General features: G+C 39.9%; 1 protein-coding gene across 6 annotated transcripts in view; it reads right to left on the reverse strand.

Moving 5' to 3' along the window:
• cdk11b (cyclin-dependent kinase 11B) overlaps nt 1-18,760 on the reverse strand; it is a 54,679-nt gene that overhangs the window by 16,782 nt on the left and 19,137 nt on the right. For all 6 annotated transcript variants that reach the window (XM_042098220.1, XM_042098218.1, XM_042098222.1 and 3 more), the window contains 3 exons: nt 16,273-16,412; nt 10,024-10,140; nt 7,827-7,922 (listed from right to left, as the gene is read on the reverse strand). In XM_042098220.1, coding sequence (XP_041954154.1) covers nt 7,827-7,922; nt 10,024-10,140; nt 16,273-16,412 — 353 coding nt within the window. The remainder of the gene's footprint in view (nt 1-7,826; nt 7,923-10,023; nt 10,141-16,272; nt 16,413-18,760) is intronic.

Raw genomic sequence — 18,760 nt, forward strand, 5'->3', positions numbered from 1 at the left:
ACACAATTGGATAGCCCTAACCAATCAGAACAACAAAATAGCCTGCCCTGAATCCTGCAGGAACAACAGGTAAAACATCCTTCTTCTCAACAAATGCCTGAATCACTGTTTTCTGTTTGTTTTTTTAAAAGGTATTGTGCTGTCAATATCTTGTACAACAGATGGTATAGCTACATCTAAACATTTAGTTTCTCTAGCGACAAGCTTTTTGATCAAAAAATCAAACCGAAGCCCACTCGGGTCACATGAATAGGCATCGTTGCTCATCTGCCCATCATTGTATAAAGCCTGCCTGGTATATGTAGTAACAGTTTTAGATAAGCAATGGGCTCAATGTACATCACAATTCCTGGATTTGCTTAAATACCAGCGCACCATTGGTTACTCTGTACACACAATATGACAGAAAATCACAGTTTACTAGTCTGTTGGTTTTAATGTTATTGCTAGACGAACAAAATAGCTCACATTATCTAATCAGTTCAGTAACGTCAGTTGCTTGGTTAAAATGTAACATTTTAACTTTAGCTACTTAACCTAATAGTTGTGAATGTACCTGCCAATGTAGGCTACATTTTAAATCCATTTTTCAATATAGACTATAGAAAATAGCCTTATCGTTCTATATACAGTGTAACCAGGAAGTTGAACTGCTGGTATAAGTGAATCCGGAATAGAGATCTGCATTGAGCGCATAAGCCTCACAAGGCCATTGAGCCCCGCTTTGTGTCTACCAACGGCCCTTAGCTCTTCTAAAATCCCTGGAACATAGAGCTCTTGTGGCTAATTGCGGAACCTTACAACCACATGCTTGACATGAATTATATTCAGCTTCCTGCTCTTAATTTCTTAAGCTTTGTCTGAGTAATAGTACAGCGGCTAAGCCACGGAATCGTTCAGTTTTCGCCCTTCTCACTTCCACGAGTTTTGACTAAAAACGGTAAAATCGAACTTTCTCAAAACACATCCGAATGACATGATTTTAATGTCAACTCAACGTATGTACTCCCAATCATCCGTAAATTGATCTAAAGTGCATTTTACTCCGGATAATTCCTTTAACTCTTACTATACACTGCTCAAAAAAATTATACACTTTAAAAAATAAAACACATCAGATCTCAATCGGGAAAAAACATCATACTGGATATCTACATTACATTACATTTGGCTGACGCATTTTTAGCCAAAGCGACTTACAACCTGGTAAACAGTTTAACGCTTTTAAAACAATTCTCTCAACAATTCTTTTAAAACAATTCAAAAAGGTAGAGTACAATAGGGAAAAGTGCATCAGTGAGTGTTGTTTTTATACAGTCAAGTCAGGTGGTAAGTGCTAGAATTAGCTAGTTGTAAGTAGTGCTACGAGAGGAGATATTCTCTGAAGAGCTGGGTCTTCAGGAGTTTTTTGAAGGTGGAGAGGGATGTCCCTGCTCTAGTAGGAACTGGTAGCGCGTTCTAGCAACGAGGAATAACAGATGAACAAAGTTTGGATTGACCTGAGCGTACCGTCTGAGAGGCAATCCGAGGTCCGTGCCGAGACCAAGGGGTCATCAGGTGGAAAGAACAGCTAAAGCTGTGTGTCATCTGCATAGCAGTGGTATGAGAAGCTGTGCGAATGAATAATCTGTCCCAAAGAAATAGTGTGGATAGCAAAGAGAAGTACCCTGGAAATTGTCTCTGCGAGACACTCTGGCAAAGAGCAATGATGCACGTTACTTTTACCCCAACATTCCAAGCCATGATACGTTAAACGAGCATCCTGTGAGGTAGGATTCAAACTGATATGGACTGGGTAATGTGTTAGGAAGAAAAGGATGCCACTTTGTTATTTGGGAATGAAAATTATCAATCCACAGAGGACTGAATTAAAAGACCCCCCGAAAATCTAATGACGTGGCAAGCTAGTCCATTTTGCTTAAATTTCAGCGCAGCAACTCATGATGGTACTCAGTAATTCGTATGGCCCCGGCATGCTTGATGGCATCGGGGCATGCTCTTAATGAAACAGCAGATGGTGTCCTGGGGTATCTGATCCCAGATGTGGACATGGCCATCACTGAGCTCCTTGAGAGTCAGTGTTGCAACCTGGCGGTGTTGGATGGACCAAAATATAATGTCCCAGAGGTGTTCAATCGGATTTAAGTCAGGGGAGTGTGGGGGGACAGTCAATGGTATCAATGCCTTCATCCTCCAGGAACTGCCTGCAAATTCTCGCTACATGTGTCCAGCCATTGTTGTGCACCAGGAGGAACCCAGGGCCCACTGCACCAATACAGGGTCAGACAATGGGTCTGAAGTTTTCATCCTGATGCCTAAGAGCAATGAGGGTGCAGTTGTCTTGCCCGTAGAGGTGTGTGCGTCCTTCCAAGGATATCCCTCCTCAGACCATCACTGGCCCACCACCAAACCAGTCATGCTGAATGATGTTGCAGGCAACATTACATTCTCCAAGACATCTTTAGACCTCACATGTGCTCAGGGTGAACCTGGTATCATTTGTGAAAAGCACAGGGCGTCAGTGGCGAAACTGCCAATTTTGTATTCTATGGCAAATGCCAATTGAGCTGCACGGTGCTGGGCAGTGAGCACAGGTCCTTCCAGAGGCCATCGGGCCCTCAGGCCACCTTCATGAAGTCTGACAGGTCAGAGACATTCACACCAGCGGCCAGGAGGAGGTCATTTTGTGGGGCTCTGGCAGGGCTCCTACTGTTTGTTGTTGCACAAAGGAGCAGATACTGGTCCTGCTGCTGGGTTAAGGACCCTCTACCATCCTGCCCAGCTCTTCTAGAGCAACTGTCTCCTGGAATCTCCAACATGCTCTTAAGACTGCACTGGGAGACACAGCAATCCTTCTAGCAATGGAACGTTTGGTGTGCCACTCTGGAGGAGTTGGACTACCTGTGCAACATTTGTAGGCTCCAGGTACTGGCTTATGCTACCAGTAGTGACACTGACCGTAGCCAAATGTGAAACTAGTGAAAAATCAGACAAGGAGGATAAAGATGGAAAAAGTTATCATTTGCCACCACCTCTAAAACCATTCCTGTTTTTACAGAACTATTTCCCTTCTTCCTTTCTTGTTTTTGAGAAAGTGGTCCTCAAGCAAGTCTTGGACTTACTATATCAGAACAACCTCAACTTGTATTGAGCTTTTGGTGTATCCACCACAAAGCACACCCAAGGACTGGACAATCACTATAAGCCTTAAATTGCTATATGCTAATCGGCCCCACCCACCTCAATTGAATTAGGCTAACAGTAGTATGTGTTGGACTGGGTTATATACTAATTTATCTAACTATGACTGGGTGTATGTACTAATTTATCTAACTCTAGGATAGAAGACAAAATAGCTAAATTCCCAAAAGGCAGCATATGTTTCTTTAAGAGACTTGACAGACTCTAGCATCTATGGGTTTTAGCCTCCTCGCTAGCATGCCAGCCTCTAGGGGGCAAATTAGAAGGATTGAGCCCAGGCAAGTGCAGGGTTTAGTCACACAGTCGAAACTTCACACATACAGTGGGTCCCAGTTAAAAATTGACACTTCATTCACGATCATGGTGAATGGTGAAATGTAAGTACAACTGCAGCCGCTTGGGGGCAGCATAGTCCGCTGTGGAGTTCCACGGTCGAACCAGACGGCGCATTCGACAGCAAGGGCTGTGATTGGCCGAGTTTTCAGTGCGTTTCTCTGTGTTTTTAGCAGCCCCTGCAACATGCTAGTCCACTGTAGCCTAAGCCTTGTACATAATGTTAAACATAGTTTTGGATTCAGTGGCAAGATTTCTTGATTGTACAGTGCCTGTCTCTCAGTAATGTTTTAAAATGAGAGCTTCGTCAGCTGGCAGTAGGCTACTTTGTCGGTAGTCATGAGAAGTTCGCTTGCTAACAGAACATAAATATGCTGCCCAGAAACCCTGTGAATAATTCTGATTTTTTTTACTACACTAACGAGGTTGAAATATAGACTTTGCCTACAACATCTCCTTAACAGTAATGTTAACAAAATGACAGCATTCATATGACAAAGAAAAACGAATTTGGTCACTCAAGAAGACTGTGCCACAGCAACCAGTGTAGGCTACAGTCCTACCCAATAGGCCTACTCGAAGCAGATAGCGTTGTCTGACGGTCGAGTGGGTTAATGCACGATTTCCAGAACAGGTCTGCAACTTTCAGGTAGTTCTGAGTTCGAATCTAGGCAGGAGCAGAGTCATATAAAAGCCTAGGCCTATTGTTATCATTGGCAATACTTGTTTATAAGACGTTTGGTGATTAATTGATAGCTGTTTTTGGGACACGTTAAACGTTCTTTATAATGAGCGCATCCGGGGAGTAAAACGACTGTTACGCACTTACAACTGTAGGCTACAATGATTGCAATACAAAAATATGCGCGTGTTAGTTTAGTTAGTTTTGTGATTATTTGCACTTTTGCCTTTTTGCCTGTGTTTTCAGGTTTGAGGGCTTTTTTGGCAATATTGACCTTGGTTAGACTCTGCATATGTTATTTCTCCATATGGAAAATAAAGTCAATTTTCGACACACATCTGTTATTAGTTCAATAACAAGTGTTGCTTGTTAAAACACGTGACTAGTGAAACTCAAATGATTTTAGAAATATTTAGCCAAAGCCAAAAAGTGTTAGAGAGGAGAGACGCCGGTGCAGCTCAGATGTCTTCTTAATTTTCTTTATTCTTTAGTAAAAGGTGCAGAACATTATTAAACTTTGACTAACGTTTCGATGTTCCTTAGTCAAAAACATCGACACATCGAAATGTTAGTCAAACTTTAATAATGTTCTGCACCTTTTACTGAAGAATAAAGAAAATTAAGAAGACATCTGAGCTGCACCGGCGTCTCTCCTCTCTAAAATATCTGTCCTGGCCTGGTTGCAACGGATTGTGGCCAAACGACAGAAGCGCGGAGAACCCTCCTTTGTCTACCAAAAAGTGTTACTTTGTGCCCCGCGCTCCCCCACTGCTTGTGAAAGAAGGGGATGGGGGAGGGGGGCTTAACGTGAAAAAGCTTAATGTCACAAAACGGCAACGAGTCGTTTTAGGCTACAGGCCTTCATAATGGTAGGCTACAGGAAGTGGGGGGAGGGTATGGGATGACCAGAGCCGTCATCTATCGTCTTTCCAGGCACACAGCTCTTTATATAGCCTATCGACTGCCTTAACAGATAGGCTTTGCTCTTGGGTTTGGCCTTACAGCGAACTCAATGCTCTTGTTGCTTGCAGTTTGTTAAATAAAGCGATGCAGATTACATTATTTATTTCTGATTAATTGCGTCTTTTGATGTATTTTGCAACATTTGCTTGTTAGGCTGGGCTACTGTCAATGTCCTGTACAGGTCAATGTTCAACAATGGCTGGTGTAGGCCTAGGCTATTAATCAATTAGGGATTGTTCGTTATTTATTTAATTAAGGGGCTACCGGAGGAGTTTTGGGAGCGTTAGTCAAAAAAGACGTGACCCTCCCTCGCCAGCAAGATTTTTTTCTATGACCCTCCAAAGTGATTGAGAAAAAACGCATGACCCTCCCCAGCAATTCCCAACAATTTATTGATGCCTTAGGCTACTGGGTCAATTTGGGAGCTTGCATGCTACGACTCCTTCCTTGAAATGCCTTGAAAAGGCTGTCGTTTGCACAATTTCACAAATAATCACCGGGACCGAAACAAACCTGTCAACTTTTCCCAGGTTTATCGCGTAGTTTAACTTTTTCCTCGCTGTCTTAGGAGGAGCTGCAGGGCCGTCGCAAGGGGATGCGAGGCCCTGTGCGAACTTGACAGATGCAATGCCCTTTTCACTTACGTGCATGAAATCATGTGGTGTATTTTAATAGTAGCCTAGTCTAATTGTATAGCCTATAACATTAGCTGAGTCACATATTTGGCCATATGGTGTTTATCATAGGCTACATCACGAAACCAAATAGTGTAACAAAGGCGAACACTTTAACAGGGGGAATTAATTGGGCATGAATCATTGTGCTGAACGGTAGGCCTATTTGTCAATGAGCAGAAACACACACGACATTCAAACTATTGATAAGATGTACTGGTCTGTATCTATAGGCTAACATTGGACAAATAAATGACACTGACTCACCATATCCTGACTCAGGAAAAAAAACATTTTCTTGCTTTGCCGCAAACTCAGCAATGAAATCATAGGCCAGTTTGCAGGTAGCCTAACGTCTTTTTCATAGAAGGGAGAGCCCAGTCTCTCCTGTGACATGGAGGTGCGCAAATAGTTTTTAATAGCCTGTTCAACTTAGAAAACCTTCGTTCACCCGATCCCAGTCACTGATCGCAATTTCAAAGTTCGGAAAGCTTCATCTTTTTAAGTTTTAAGTGCAGTGGCCCCTATCTGCCCCCTTTGGAATTATATCTCGAGCCTATTATAAGGTCCAGTGCGTTATGTCCTGGGATTCGGATGTGCTCAAAAAGAAAAGAAAAAACACTTTTTTATAGATGGTTATGAGGAGCAATGTGAGAGAGAAATTTGATGATCATTGATCGTTGTTTTGGGACGTTAAGCCTTTTCCATAGGCGTCAGTGAAGGAGATTGAAGAATGACCATTTTTTATACGAAAATATTTCTTAACTACAAAAACTCCGTGTCTAAAAACTCAGTGTCATTCAGACTCAACCCTCTTGTTGTTTTATTATCTTTTTCGTTGTCGTTTGAAGGTTGGCAAGCAGGCATGTTGCGGTTGCAATTTAAGTGAAATTTCTACAGTAGGCCTACAACATGCTGTTAGGCTGGGCTAACTGTCAATGTACTTGTACAGGTAAATGTTCAACAATTGCTGGTGTACAGGTTATATAATCAATTAGCTAAATCATTTGTCCAGCTGTTTAAAAAAAAATTTGTGCTACATTCAAACGCAAAAGGTGCTTTGATATATTTTTTGTTTGAACGTCGGCAAGCAGGCATGCTTTGGTTGCAATGAATGAGGATAATTGCTTTTTTTTGCATTATTTTGAATATGACTCGCTCCAGTCTCAACAGCACGTACTTTTTCCACACGCTAAGTTCTAACACACATAGCCTACTGTAGGCCTATCCCCTCTCGCTTTCTCTCTCTCCATCCCTGCACACGGTGCTTTCTTAAAGGAGCTGCACCATTTTACAACAATTGCATCTACATTTTCATATTAGAATGTTTTGTCAAGTGTAAGCTTAAACTACCGTGATCAATTTAAGTTCCCGTGCCCCAGCTGCGTCATGGAAGCAGTAAGTCAGTCGCATCAAAAATAGTAGTGGCACCCAAGTGACACCTTGTGGTTGTTTGTGTCAACTGCAGTTTGTGCCATTTCTGCTGAGAAAATGGGGTGCGTGATTCATGAAGGAACCCGTCCAAACTTAACGGGGACCCTCTGTAGCCTAAACGCACCCCAGTTTTTGACTCAGTGTCAGAATGTATGGCTACTTCTTTAAAATCCAACATGTCTGCCATTTTAATTATGCATGATTGTCTCATTATATATTTCATAATGCTGAAAGATGGCTATAGACGTCTTATTATGTGTTAAAAGCAGCATAGCATTATAAATGTAGAAAAAAAGGGCATATTTTGGTGGCCATATTGGAAGTCAAGATAGGGGCCACTAGGGGGCGCTATGTGTTGGGGTCCATTTCAATTTTTGATCACTAGAGGTAGTACTATAACTGTACCGTTTCGTGCTTTCTGCAAAAACTGAGCGATTCAGGTAAAAATCTGGCCTTAGCCGCTGTACTATAAGAGCCGTGTGAGAAGGCCAAAATGAACCAGAATATTTTTATGTGTGCATGCATCAGCATTAAGTTACCAATTGAGGATTCTGCAGTGCTGGTCTTTCTCTCACTGTCACTGATATCCTGCAGGTCGGACAGCAGATCTCGGTCTTCAGGCTTTTCATCTTTTACTACAGATCAGAGAAGAGACAAACAGTATACATTCAAATAAACAATTAGCTCGTTTCCACTGAGCAGCAGGGCTCAACATGAACTTTTCAAAGTGGTTGCCAGCTTGGCAACCAGGCATGAGGGTTTGGTTGCCATCATTAATGGCCTGTTATTTGTTTGCGTACTAAAACAATGATAACAATAATTAGTCTTTAGACCAGGGGTGGGCAACTCATTTCCCCCAGGGGCCACATGACAAACTGGGACTGTTGAGGAGGGCCGGACCCAAAATACCGAACTCAAGTCTTAACTCAATTCCGTTCAATTCTATTCTGTTCTTGTATAACGTTAAATAAGTAAATCATATGGTTTTGATTACTACTTGTATAAGAACAGATGAAAATGTGAGGGAGACGAAGGAAAAACAGCAATATTTAGGCTAATATATGTCCGGTATTTAATCCTCATTCTCGAAAATTATTTTTTGACATTGACATTTTTTTTTTTTTAGTTTTCAAAGACTGATATAAAAAAGTAGTACTAGGCTAGGCAATTAAAAATTGTGAAGGAGTCAGTACAACCATAGGCCTATGCCACCATTTCATCAACACTCAGCAATATTTCATCATTAAATCATTACAATCATTAAATTAACTCTATGCAGAATTAGACTATGAAAATGTGGAGCAGACAATAGTAGGCTGTCATTAGTTAATCAACATGCACAAAGAAAACTATTTTGAAAATGTAGGCATTTTGTAAATGTTTTTGCTTTAACTTTATACACAACTGTGATTGGTCAACTCGCCCTGTGTGTTGAGCCGGCTGCTTCAAGCAACCTGTGGTAGCATCATACTAGTTTGCTAACATAAGCTTTGCAAATAAACTCAGACATATTTTAGTTACAATGACGGGGTTATCCGATTGTAAACTGTTTATCTGTCAGTAACGTTTTGAAATGAACACTTCGTATTGCCAACGAGCAGCAGTAGGAGTTCGACATTCTAACAACCGTTGCGGTGGTTAGCGACGCAGACACAGGAGACACAAAACTTTGAAAATTTTACGCCGACGTAAAGGCAACTGCACTGTATCGACGCAGAAGCATCAATTCTATTCACCAGCACATCAGTGAGGGTGTTTACGCCATATGCGTCCACGCACAAATGTATGGGCGTACAAATAGCTTTCAAAATAAAAGCAACAATATTGATTTGCGTGCATTCTCTCTATGCTAGGCTCTTGACTACTGTTTTTTCACGGACCTTACGCGGACCAGTCAGGGAAAGCCCACGGGCCGGATGTGGCCCGCGGGCCGTATGTTGCCCATGTGTGCTTTAGACAGACATTTGAATTCATTTCACCTTTATAGTAATTTGCAAATATAGTATAGAGAGATTTCTATATCCCGTTATTTCCCAACTATTAACCGCAGTTTATACATTGATTTTGCAAAATTCTGCCAGCTATAGGCCTTTACTGTACATGGGAAAACATTTTCCAAAAAGCCATGGATCTACAAATAGCCTACAGTACTTAAAGTGTAACTCCAGTAAAAATTGACCCCAGGGTATTTTTCTGTATTAAAACACATCGAGTAAGCCGTGGAGACAGTATTTTTCGTTGATCAACCACTACAGAGCTTGCTCCCGTATACGTTATAGCCCCAAATTGCAAACAGTGGATTAGCTAAGGGCCATGAGCAAAACGCTTCCCAACGTCAGTACGGCAGCTTGCTCAGCGTCCCTACACATAAAACGAAGCACCAACAACGTAGTTTGCGAACCCAGAGTTTATTACAGAAGACTGTTAACACTTATTAACTGTCCCCCTACCAGCCCCTCCAACCCCAGCATGAATAATAGATTAACCAAACATGACAGTACAACAAGTCCTTGCGATACTGGGTTGGATTGTAGAGCCTTTGGTTGAAGCTTGACAGCTATATCGATTTATGATAAATTCGGAGCAAGGGGAAAAAGCGAAGTTTAAATAAAATTTGCAGTGAATTCAAATATATAATAAATGCATGGCATGATCCCTTTAAAATGTGTTTGAGTAAAGAGGAGGAATCTTTCAGAACATTGTAAACTAGAAGCAATTCAATTTCTGATAACTTACAAATCCTGTCTTGGTCACCATGTTCAAGGCGGTCACGGTGATGCCGGTTGGGACTGCGGCTGCGATGCCTTGGTTTGACTTCATAGTCATCCGGTTGCCCACGATGGTGTAAAGGAACTGTTAGGGGTAAAGGGAAAACTGATGCAAGTTAGTGATGGAAGAAATATGTATACAAAATTAACTGCATAATAATTTAACAAATGCAGAGATAGATACAGGTATACAAAACTGTAAGGTGTTTGCAGTAAAAGTTAAAGGGAGAGGTTTATTCCATAGACGTTGGTGGCATGGTAGGTAGTGCTGAGACATAGTCTAATAGTTAGACTCTAGAAATAGTTTGTATGGTCTTGTTGTTGCACAATTGACACTAAATCAGTCAGTGAAAACATCAGTGGACTGCTTTACGTTGCATTACTTCCCAAAACAAATAGTACTTGTAAGGATGCCATTTAAGGGCGTAAATCACAAGTTTCATCACGATTCGAAACAATATTGATTCTTTAAGCCAATGATTTGATTATTTTTGATACTTCAAAATTTGTAACGATCCGATGTGTTACTGGGGTCTGTTGTCGATAGGAAATGAAAGATTTTGGTTAATTTTCATGGATTCAAAAATGGCAAATATTATCGGCCAAATACTGAACATTGACTGTGGAATCAGGTAGGTTACACAGTTTGTTCTCATCCCCCCCCCTAAAACCTCCTGCCACTAGCTAGATGATTTTGAATTTAACATGGTTTAAACTCATATGTTGCAGTAGAAGTAGAAGTGAAAGGAAACTAGCCTATTTGGAATATTCTGTAGGCCTGCTGTTCCTTTTATGAGAACAATTTAACTGACTGAAAAAGTTTTCAGAAGCACCGGACATTAACCAGCAGGCCCATATGAGAAACACCGGAAAGCATCCCTTATGATCAGACCCCCCCCCCCCCCCCCCCCTAAAAAACCTTGTCGGATCTGCATGATTCACACAAGTCACCCAAACTGACGTGAAAAAAGTGGGAGGCACCAAAAAGCGTGCTGTTTGCATCCCTGTTTATATTATCAAACCAATGTGATATTATTGAGAGAAAGTTAAATCTTCAGATATTGTTTTGTGCATGCAGCATGAGAACAGAAAGGACTGGGAGTATTTTTTGTCATCCCTCATAAAGATTTTAATCCACAATTACTTTCTATTTGAGAATAGGATTATTATTTGCAACTACTACAGCCATAGGCACTCCATTGGCACCAAGCTATGCAAACCTATTCATGGGAAAATTTTAACTGGATTTTGTGTACATTTTTAACTGGATTTTGTGTACAATGAATTCAAAAAACAGCCTTACTCAACCGGTTTTAATCACGGAGTTACCCTGACAAATGGTTAACCCCAGCCTATGAAAAAGTAAGATCCTCACAGAGATCAAATCTACTATCGAATACAGAGAAGAAGCAGACACAATCTTTTTTGGTGCATTATACGCTTACATAACAAATTCTCAAGAATTATTAAATCAACTGTAAACACACATTGACATATTCTATCAACAGACACCTCTTTGAAGATACATTTGCTGTACCACCTCTCAACTAGAGCCCGACCGATCTATCGGCGGGCCGATATTAGGCCTTTTCCAAACTATCGGTATCGGCATTTATAATGGCCGATAAATGAATATTTTAAAAATAAAATAAAAACGGACGAAACACCCTTCAACCATGTCATGAGTGTTGCCGTTGTGTAGTTTGTCCTCCAGAGGGCACTCTACAGCGTCCCTGCTGGCAACACTCGTGTATAACGCGCCACACATCCTGCAACCTGCTGATCCAGCCAGAGTCGGGCAGAGACCAGTTATCCGCGAGTGAGATCATCAGTGAAGTGTGTTCATGGTGAGTTGGTCATGAGACATACATTGCTTGAAATAACAATTAAAAGAACACCCCCATCAGTTCTCTTAACTCAAATAAGCATGACAAAATTCGTGAAAACACTTTTTGCTGCTGTTACAGTTTTGCTGCTGTTAAATAAGCCGAGAGTGAAGCGGAATTAGCTAGTAATTACATTACGTTGTACAAGGGATACAAGGATACAAGGGATACAAGGAAGTTTATTGTCACATGCATATAGTTACTGGAAGTAAGAAATGCAGTGAAATTATGTCTGGTGTCAGCCTATTTGTGCAAAGTGGGGGGGTAAAAAGTGCAGTAGAAGAGGGGTTTAGTAGATTAAGTGGCAAGGGCTGCATAAGAAAGGTGGGGGAGGTTTGGAATTGGGGGGGGGGGGGGGGGGGGGGGCACCAACAAGTTGCACCCAAGAGCAAGTGTTGTTACAGTGTAGTTGACTGTCTGTCCTTTCCTTCTATTCTGCCTAAATAAAGTAATGATTTATTACTAGTATATCTGTAGTTACAGTCCCTGCATTGTAAAATGTAAATTAGACGTGAGAGGAGTGAGCATTTAGACATAGAGAAAAAGTATCAAACGTAGCTTGTGCAAAACATAGCTTGTGCATAAAAGTTAGCTTTTCTTTTACACGTGTGTGAAATCCAATGATGCCAAGTGTGCGTTTCAGACTGTCATTCAGCCGCAGCAGAGTTACATAATGGATTTAGATCACTAAATAGTAGGTTTTAGAAGACAGGCAGCAACTGATGATTGAAAATGGTTTGATGTAGCTTGATGGAAATAATTTTAAAAGTGCAGGTAAAGGAATAAGCAAGCTGACATTGTAATTATAAGGTAGCTTATAAGGCAATAGGGACTAATTATTACACACGCACACTCAAACATTTAGGAGTGACCTTTATCTTGTTTAATGATAATACAAATGATGATGATAGTAATAATGTCATCATTATTTTTTGTAATTGTTAAGTCTTAGTTCAAAGTTATATTTATGAAACTTGTTAAGTTTCTATTTTTATACATTTTATTTATCAGAACTTTAATATATTTTGATGTTCCTCTGTTCCACTGTGACAATATTATTTAAAAATAAAACAAGTTCGTTTTTGAAATGCATTATCATATTATTTTAGTCAATACTCATAAATAACTACAAATAACTAATGTTAATGTAAATCTAATGGAAATCTGTTAATGTTTTGTTGCGCGTTTCTGAAAAAAAAAAATATATATGAAGGGTTCAGATGCAAAAGCCTCTAAATGCCACCTATGTCAAAAATTAGATAAAGATGGTGAGGGGATGCTCTCCACACATAGTATACGCTAATCAAATAATTTAACTTCTAAACCCACTAAATACCACTCTCTTCCTGGTCTGAAATATCGATTTATAGGCAAAAAACTATAGGAGCCTGAATTTAAATGCTAATTTAAAAGAAAAGTGGTCAGACGGATTTAGAGGGTTTTGCATCTGAACTCTTCATTCATTGATATATATCTATCTATCTATCTCGGAATATCGGATTTTTAAAACAACAAATTTTTGTATCGGTCTTCAAAATCCTTTATCGGTCGGGCTCTACTCTCAACACACAGGAAGTCTAATAACTTAAACAATCTATTGGTAAAGTCGTACTAGGGCTTTGACTCCGAACTTCGTTAGGCCATCCTTAAAAATATTTTCGTTTGCCGTAACCCGACCGACCCTGTCAATTTAGAACCGACCCAAATATTTATTTTTTTCCCCTTTTAGTCCGACCGACTTGCCGGTTGTAAACTTGCGTTAATACCGACCGATTTTTTTTTTTACTCTAAACAACCAATACAAATGCAATAAAATAATATTTCTTTTAGTAGGCCCAAGTATTGTGAATATAAATTGCCTACATGCAAACGTGGCTCACTTAAAAAAAAAAACCTGTGGCGTCATCTCTACACCATTGGTTTTAGCCATCTCTACACCATTGGTTTTAGCCTACGCATTACACTATGGCCTACGCTTCGTTTCATTCACACAAACTGATAACGCTTTTACTTGGCACGAAGTTCTGGAAGAACTGTGGCCAGATCTTTTCTCATCCCTCCTCCCCCTAGTCTAACGGTGACCGTGTCGGAGTATTGAAATTGGTTGTGGTCTATTCAGCATTTCTCAAAATATGGGTCCGCAACATGGAGACTGCTGGTCCGCGGAGTCGTGGAGTGAAATTAGGCCCGGTGCTTCATCTGATAATTTGCTGCGCAGTTGATCAAGAAACCGCGGATCGACGAAAAAAGAAAACAAACGTTTCTGCTATCGATGTCATTAAACATGGAGCCCTACAATTAAGTGGTGGTATGAGCATTCATTCAGTGCGCGTCTGCGCGAGAGAAACTGAAACTAATCGATAACGTTGGTATCAAAGCTCCGCTTCAACCTGTTGGAAGGCTATTTATTTATTTAACGAAACTTAATAGAACAACGTTGTTTTTTGGAACTTCCTTAGAAACAGAGCAGAGACTGTATAATACACTGTATAGCATTGAGTATTGTATAGTCAAATTTCAATATAACGTGGCCAAGAGCTATTGTAGCCTTCTTTCTGGGTACATGTAGATGAGCCCTATGACCCAAAAGTCTGCCATGACCGGGCCTCAGGTCAAAGAAGTTTGAGAAAGGCTGGTCTATATAACCTGCATCAGAATGAGGTTTGCAATGGTGCGCCTGAAGGCACGGGTCGAAGACCCAGTCAGTTACGTCACGATATGCACATTTGTGTAAATTCATTCCTACGTAATCACCCTGACCAAAATTGTACTTTTTTTTTTACTTTGAATCTTGAAAAAAAAAATTTTGACCTACCTACCGACCCATTTTTAAAAAATTTTGGCTGTTACTGCAAACAAAAATATTTTTAAGGATGGCCTTATTCAAATATAATTCGATTATTTTAAAAATTAAAAGATATTCGAACGAATTTTAGGGATCTCTTAATATTCGAACCTGTAGCCTATGGAAATAATTTTTTGTAAATGTATTTGGTTGTAAACGTTGTTTTCAATTCAGATTCCGAGGTTTTTTTCACGTCTGGTGAAGTAAAATCGCGAGCTCATTAACAAGGCTATTATTGGTCATCTGGGCTCCTGTAGGTGACGTTAGCATCCTTGCTGGTTCGCGCTTAGTGAGCTCCCACATAGACATAATAGACACTTTATTACTTTATTTTAAACTTAACCTTCCTCTGATTTTAATCACCTCAGTTATCAATCAAAGCAAACAGGGAAAAGAAATGACAACACAATCATGAAAAACACTCAAATAAATAAATCTGCAGATAAGTCTGAATGAAAAGCAGCACTGGTTGAAGCCTGGAAATATTGTAAACAAAGTAGCCTAACATTAGCTTAATTTTCTAGTTTATCATAGTCTACTGGTTAGACTGTTCAGTTTCCCCTTGTGTGTTTAAGTTTCAAATTAATACATTTTCTCCTTGGGACAGGCCCGTTTGAGTCTTGGAAAATACTTTTCCATTTGCATCGGGATTGAGACGATTAGAACTTAGCAGTCATTTTGAATGCAACAGTTTTGAACAAATTCGTGCAGCGTGCTAATGATGCTAACCGGATTTAATAGCAATTTAGCCAGTCATCTTGCACGATTAATGTTTGGATTACATGTGCATGCTGAGGAGGGATGCGCCTGTTGAGAGGGAGAGAGAGAGAGAGAGAGAGTGCACGGGGCAAGGAGAGTCTGTGTTGAGGTAGGCCTACTTCTATCGCCTACTCTGGTAGAGTTTGACATACTACAATGCAATATATATAGCCTATTTATTTATGGACAACGTGAGGCAGGAGGTCAATAATAACAATTTTAACACACGCATAAATACTCAGCCTTTAGTGCACGTAGTCTATTGACATTGACTGATACACTGCCCTCTGGTGGACAGAACATATAGAACTTAAGTTTGATACCAATATCGGTCTTACTGAAGACATTTAATGGTTAAAATATTATTAACACATTCGAATATATTCGAATTTTAATATTAATAAACAAACGAACTTCAAATATGATTTTTGGGCAAAAGTCAAAGCCCTAAGTCGTACGTAGTTTGCGTAGAGAGAAGGTCCTCCACATTAAAGGGTGTTTCCCTTGCAGAAATTACGCTGCTTGTCCACATATGTTAAAAACCAGCACATTTGGCTTCATTATCCTGCTTGCGTTCAGAGTCACAGCAACCCTGCCTACCATTATTTTATGACCTACCATTATTCTATGATTATTTTTGACACAGTTGAATTTAATAACACAATATTCTACCTCAGCATAATCATGGCTGTTATGGAATATAGTGTGTTATGAGAAGTGCTCAGACCTTCTCTTCTTGAGTCACGCTCTTTCCGACGCTCATCTGCCCTCCTCTCACGTTCTTTGTGATCACGCTGTTCCTTCTGCAGCTGCTCCCTCTGTTTCCGCTCCCGCTCCCGCTGGCGTTCCAGCTGCTCTAGCCGGTCTCTGAGCCATACAGAGTTTGTAGACACAAAGTGATTGTTAACAATTGTCTCCATGAGCTCAAACAGCACCACCATATATTTTACACTTTACACAAACACTCATGGAAGCAAAATGGTCCTAAAACTTTAATTGCTTCAGCAGTGGCCATACAAACCGTGCCTGTTTCCGTAGAAAACCTACAAAACGAAAACGTTCCCATAGGCACCTTAAAATTTGATTTTTTTACAGACCAAAAGGGACATAACAGTGAAAGGCGCTTGTGTTTAATTCAAGAGCTTGATGGTACCAGTCTGATGAGGAGACTGCTGGGCCATGGACTGAAATTATGTGTGGTGCTTCAGTCACATGTCTGAGGGCATTACTAAATCATTACTAAATTTGGACTCATACTGATAAACAAAATAACCCAGAACATTAGCAATCATAGTATTATTTAAGTAATTTATATAATTCTTCATGCAATTTCTACAACTGAATACAGACAAATCTTTAAAGTTCATATAATCATATTGTAAAAACACAGCCATTTTATCAGCGTAATAGATGTGACATCAAACAGACACACTTTTATGGGAGGTTTTTTGCAAACTCAAACTCAAGACAACTGTAGAAAGCTTTCCATGTATACCAAGAGAGCGACTTGAACGAACGTTTATTTTTTTAAATATAATTTTTGGAAGAAATTGTTTTGTGAAACATGGTGTTATGGATGTGACATTTTCGCGTTATGAATGTGACATATCTGAAGCAGTCCTCCTCAAACTATAGAGCACATGCCGGAATAATGAATTTTTAACAAAATACAACTGAAATAGCCTAGTATTTATGAAAAACATTGCATTCAGCGTCGCCACCTGACAATTGCTTGGTCTGGGTTCGACTCCCAAAAGCCTATGTTGCTGAATGACCACATTTGATCAATCATTCGTTTCACATGTTTAGGTCAGTCAGTTGGGAGTTTATGTAAGTAGATTTGCATTTTCATCATAAATTACACCAGTCATTCTTAACCTAAACCACCAATTTGTTTTTAGAGGAAAATAAACAACGTATGACGTATAAATGACGTATTCACTCCTTCAATGTATTGTTAGGCTATATTGAACAAAAATCCAGTTAACCTGAGATTTAGATTTTTGCATTAATTGTGTTGGTTCCAGGCTGCTCTGAATAGGTTTTGCAGACACATTGGCAAAGCAAAATTATGTAGCGTCCATAACGTCACGTCAGCAACACATTTGAAGTCTATAAAAGTAACAGAAGGACACGTTTTCTTCATCATATGGTACATTGATATAAATGTATATAAGCTTTGCACAGAAAGTTTATACATTCTTGCATCAACACTGAGAAGCATAAACTTATCCTCTAAAACAGTGTTTCTCAAAGTGTGGTCCAGGGACCACTGGTGGTCCGCAAGCTATCCCAAGTGGTCCGTGAGCAGACGTGGTAAAATATAATATAGATAAGTTGTTTGCAATATTGAACCAACTTGTATGTAAATCCAAACAGTTCTGCAACACTGTCTATGTAGTGTAAATCATATGAATCTTCTGACACAATAAGCAAAGTGCAAAGACAATAAGCAAGGTGGTTCAGTGAGTAGGCCTATTGTGTAGGCTATTATACTGTTGAAGTAGGTGTAATCTTTTTTTTTTTTTTTAGCTAGGTGGTCCGTGTGTTTCTTTTTTATTGGTTGAGTGGTCCTTCGTCTGAAAAAGTTTGAGACACTGCTCTAAAATGTTATGGATGTGACTTGGCTGAGGAACTCAGGGACTCACTCTGCAGCTGAAGTGCCTAGAGTGTGCAAAATATAGTAAATGTAGTTATGTTTTTGTATTCAAAAGACGATTAGCTTGGATCTTAAAAGATGACAAAGTGGATGAACGTGTATTTTACCTTGTTATCTGATGTTAACATAGAAGGCCATTTACAAACCTATAATTAGTAGAATAAAATGGCCCATTGGCAGATATCTACCCCCCTCCCCACACACACACAGACACATCTTATCTGGCACCCACATAAATATTTAAGTGAGCTCTTCAATGATTCAGCCAAAGACCGTTCACAATAGGCTCCAGCAACTTCTAGCTGGTTCTCCAACTCAAAATGGTAACGTAACATGGAGACATTGTTCAGAAAGATATTGTGCGTCACAGTCTGTATTCGCGTCACAGTCGGTCTTTGAAATGACCGCTAAAAATGGGTGTATCTGAGATATAAAAGAAGAAACAACCATTTTTCCGGGGCAGGGTAGATTTGTGCCAATGCACCAAACTGTCCTTATTCAACAAAGCCAAGGTAAAAACGGTTTTCCATTCTGTCATCTTTCAGTTGACACCATT

This window comes from Alosa sapidissima, chromosome 7, assembly GCF_018492685.1.
Source record: "Alosa sapidissima isolate fAloSap1 chromosome 7, fAloSap1.pri, whole genome shotgun sequence".
Taxonomy (NCBI): Eukaryota; Metazoa; Chordata; class Actinopteri; order Clupeiformes; family Clupeidae; genus Alosa; species Alosa sapidissima.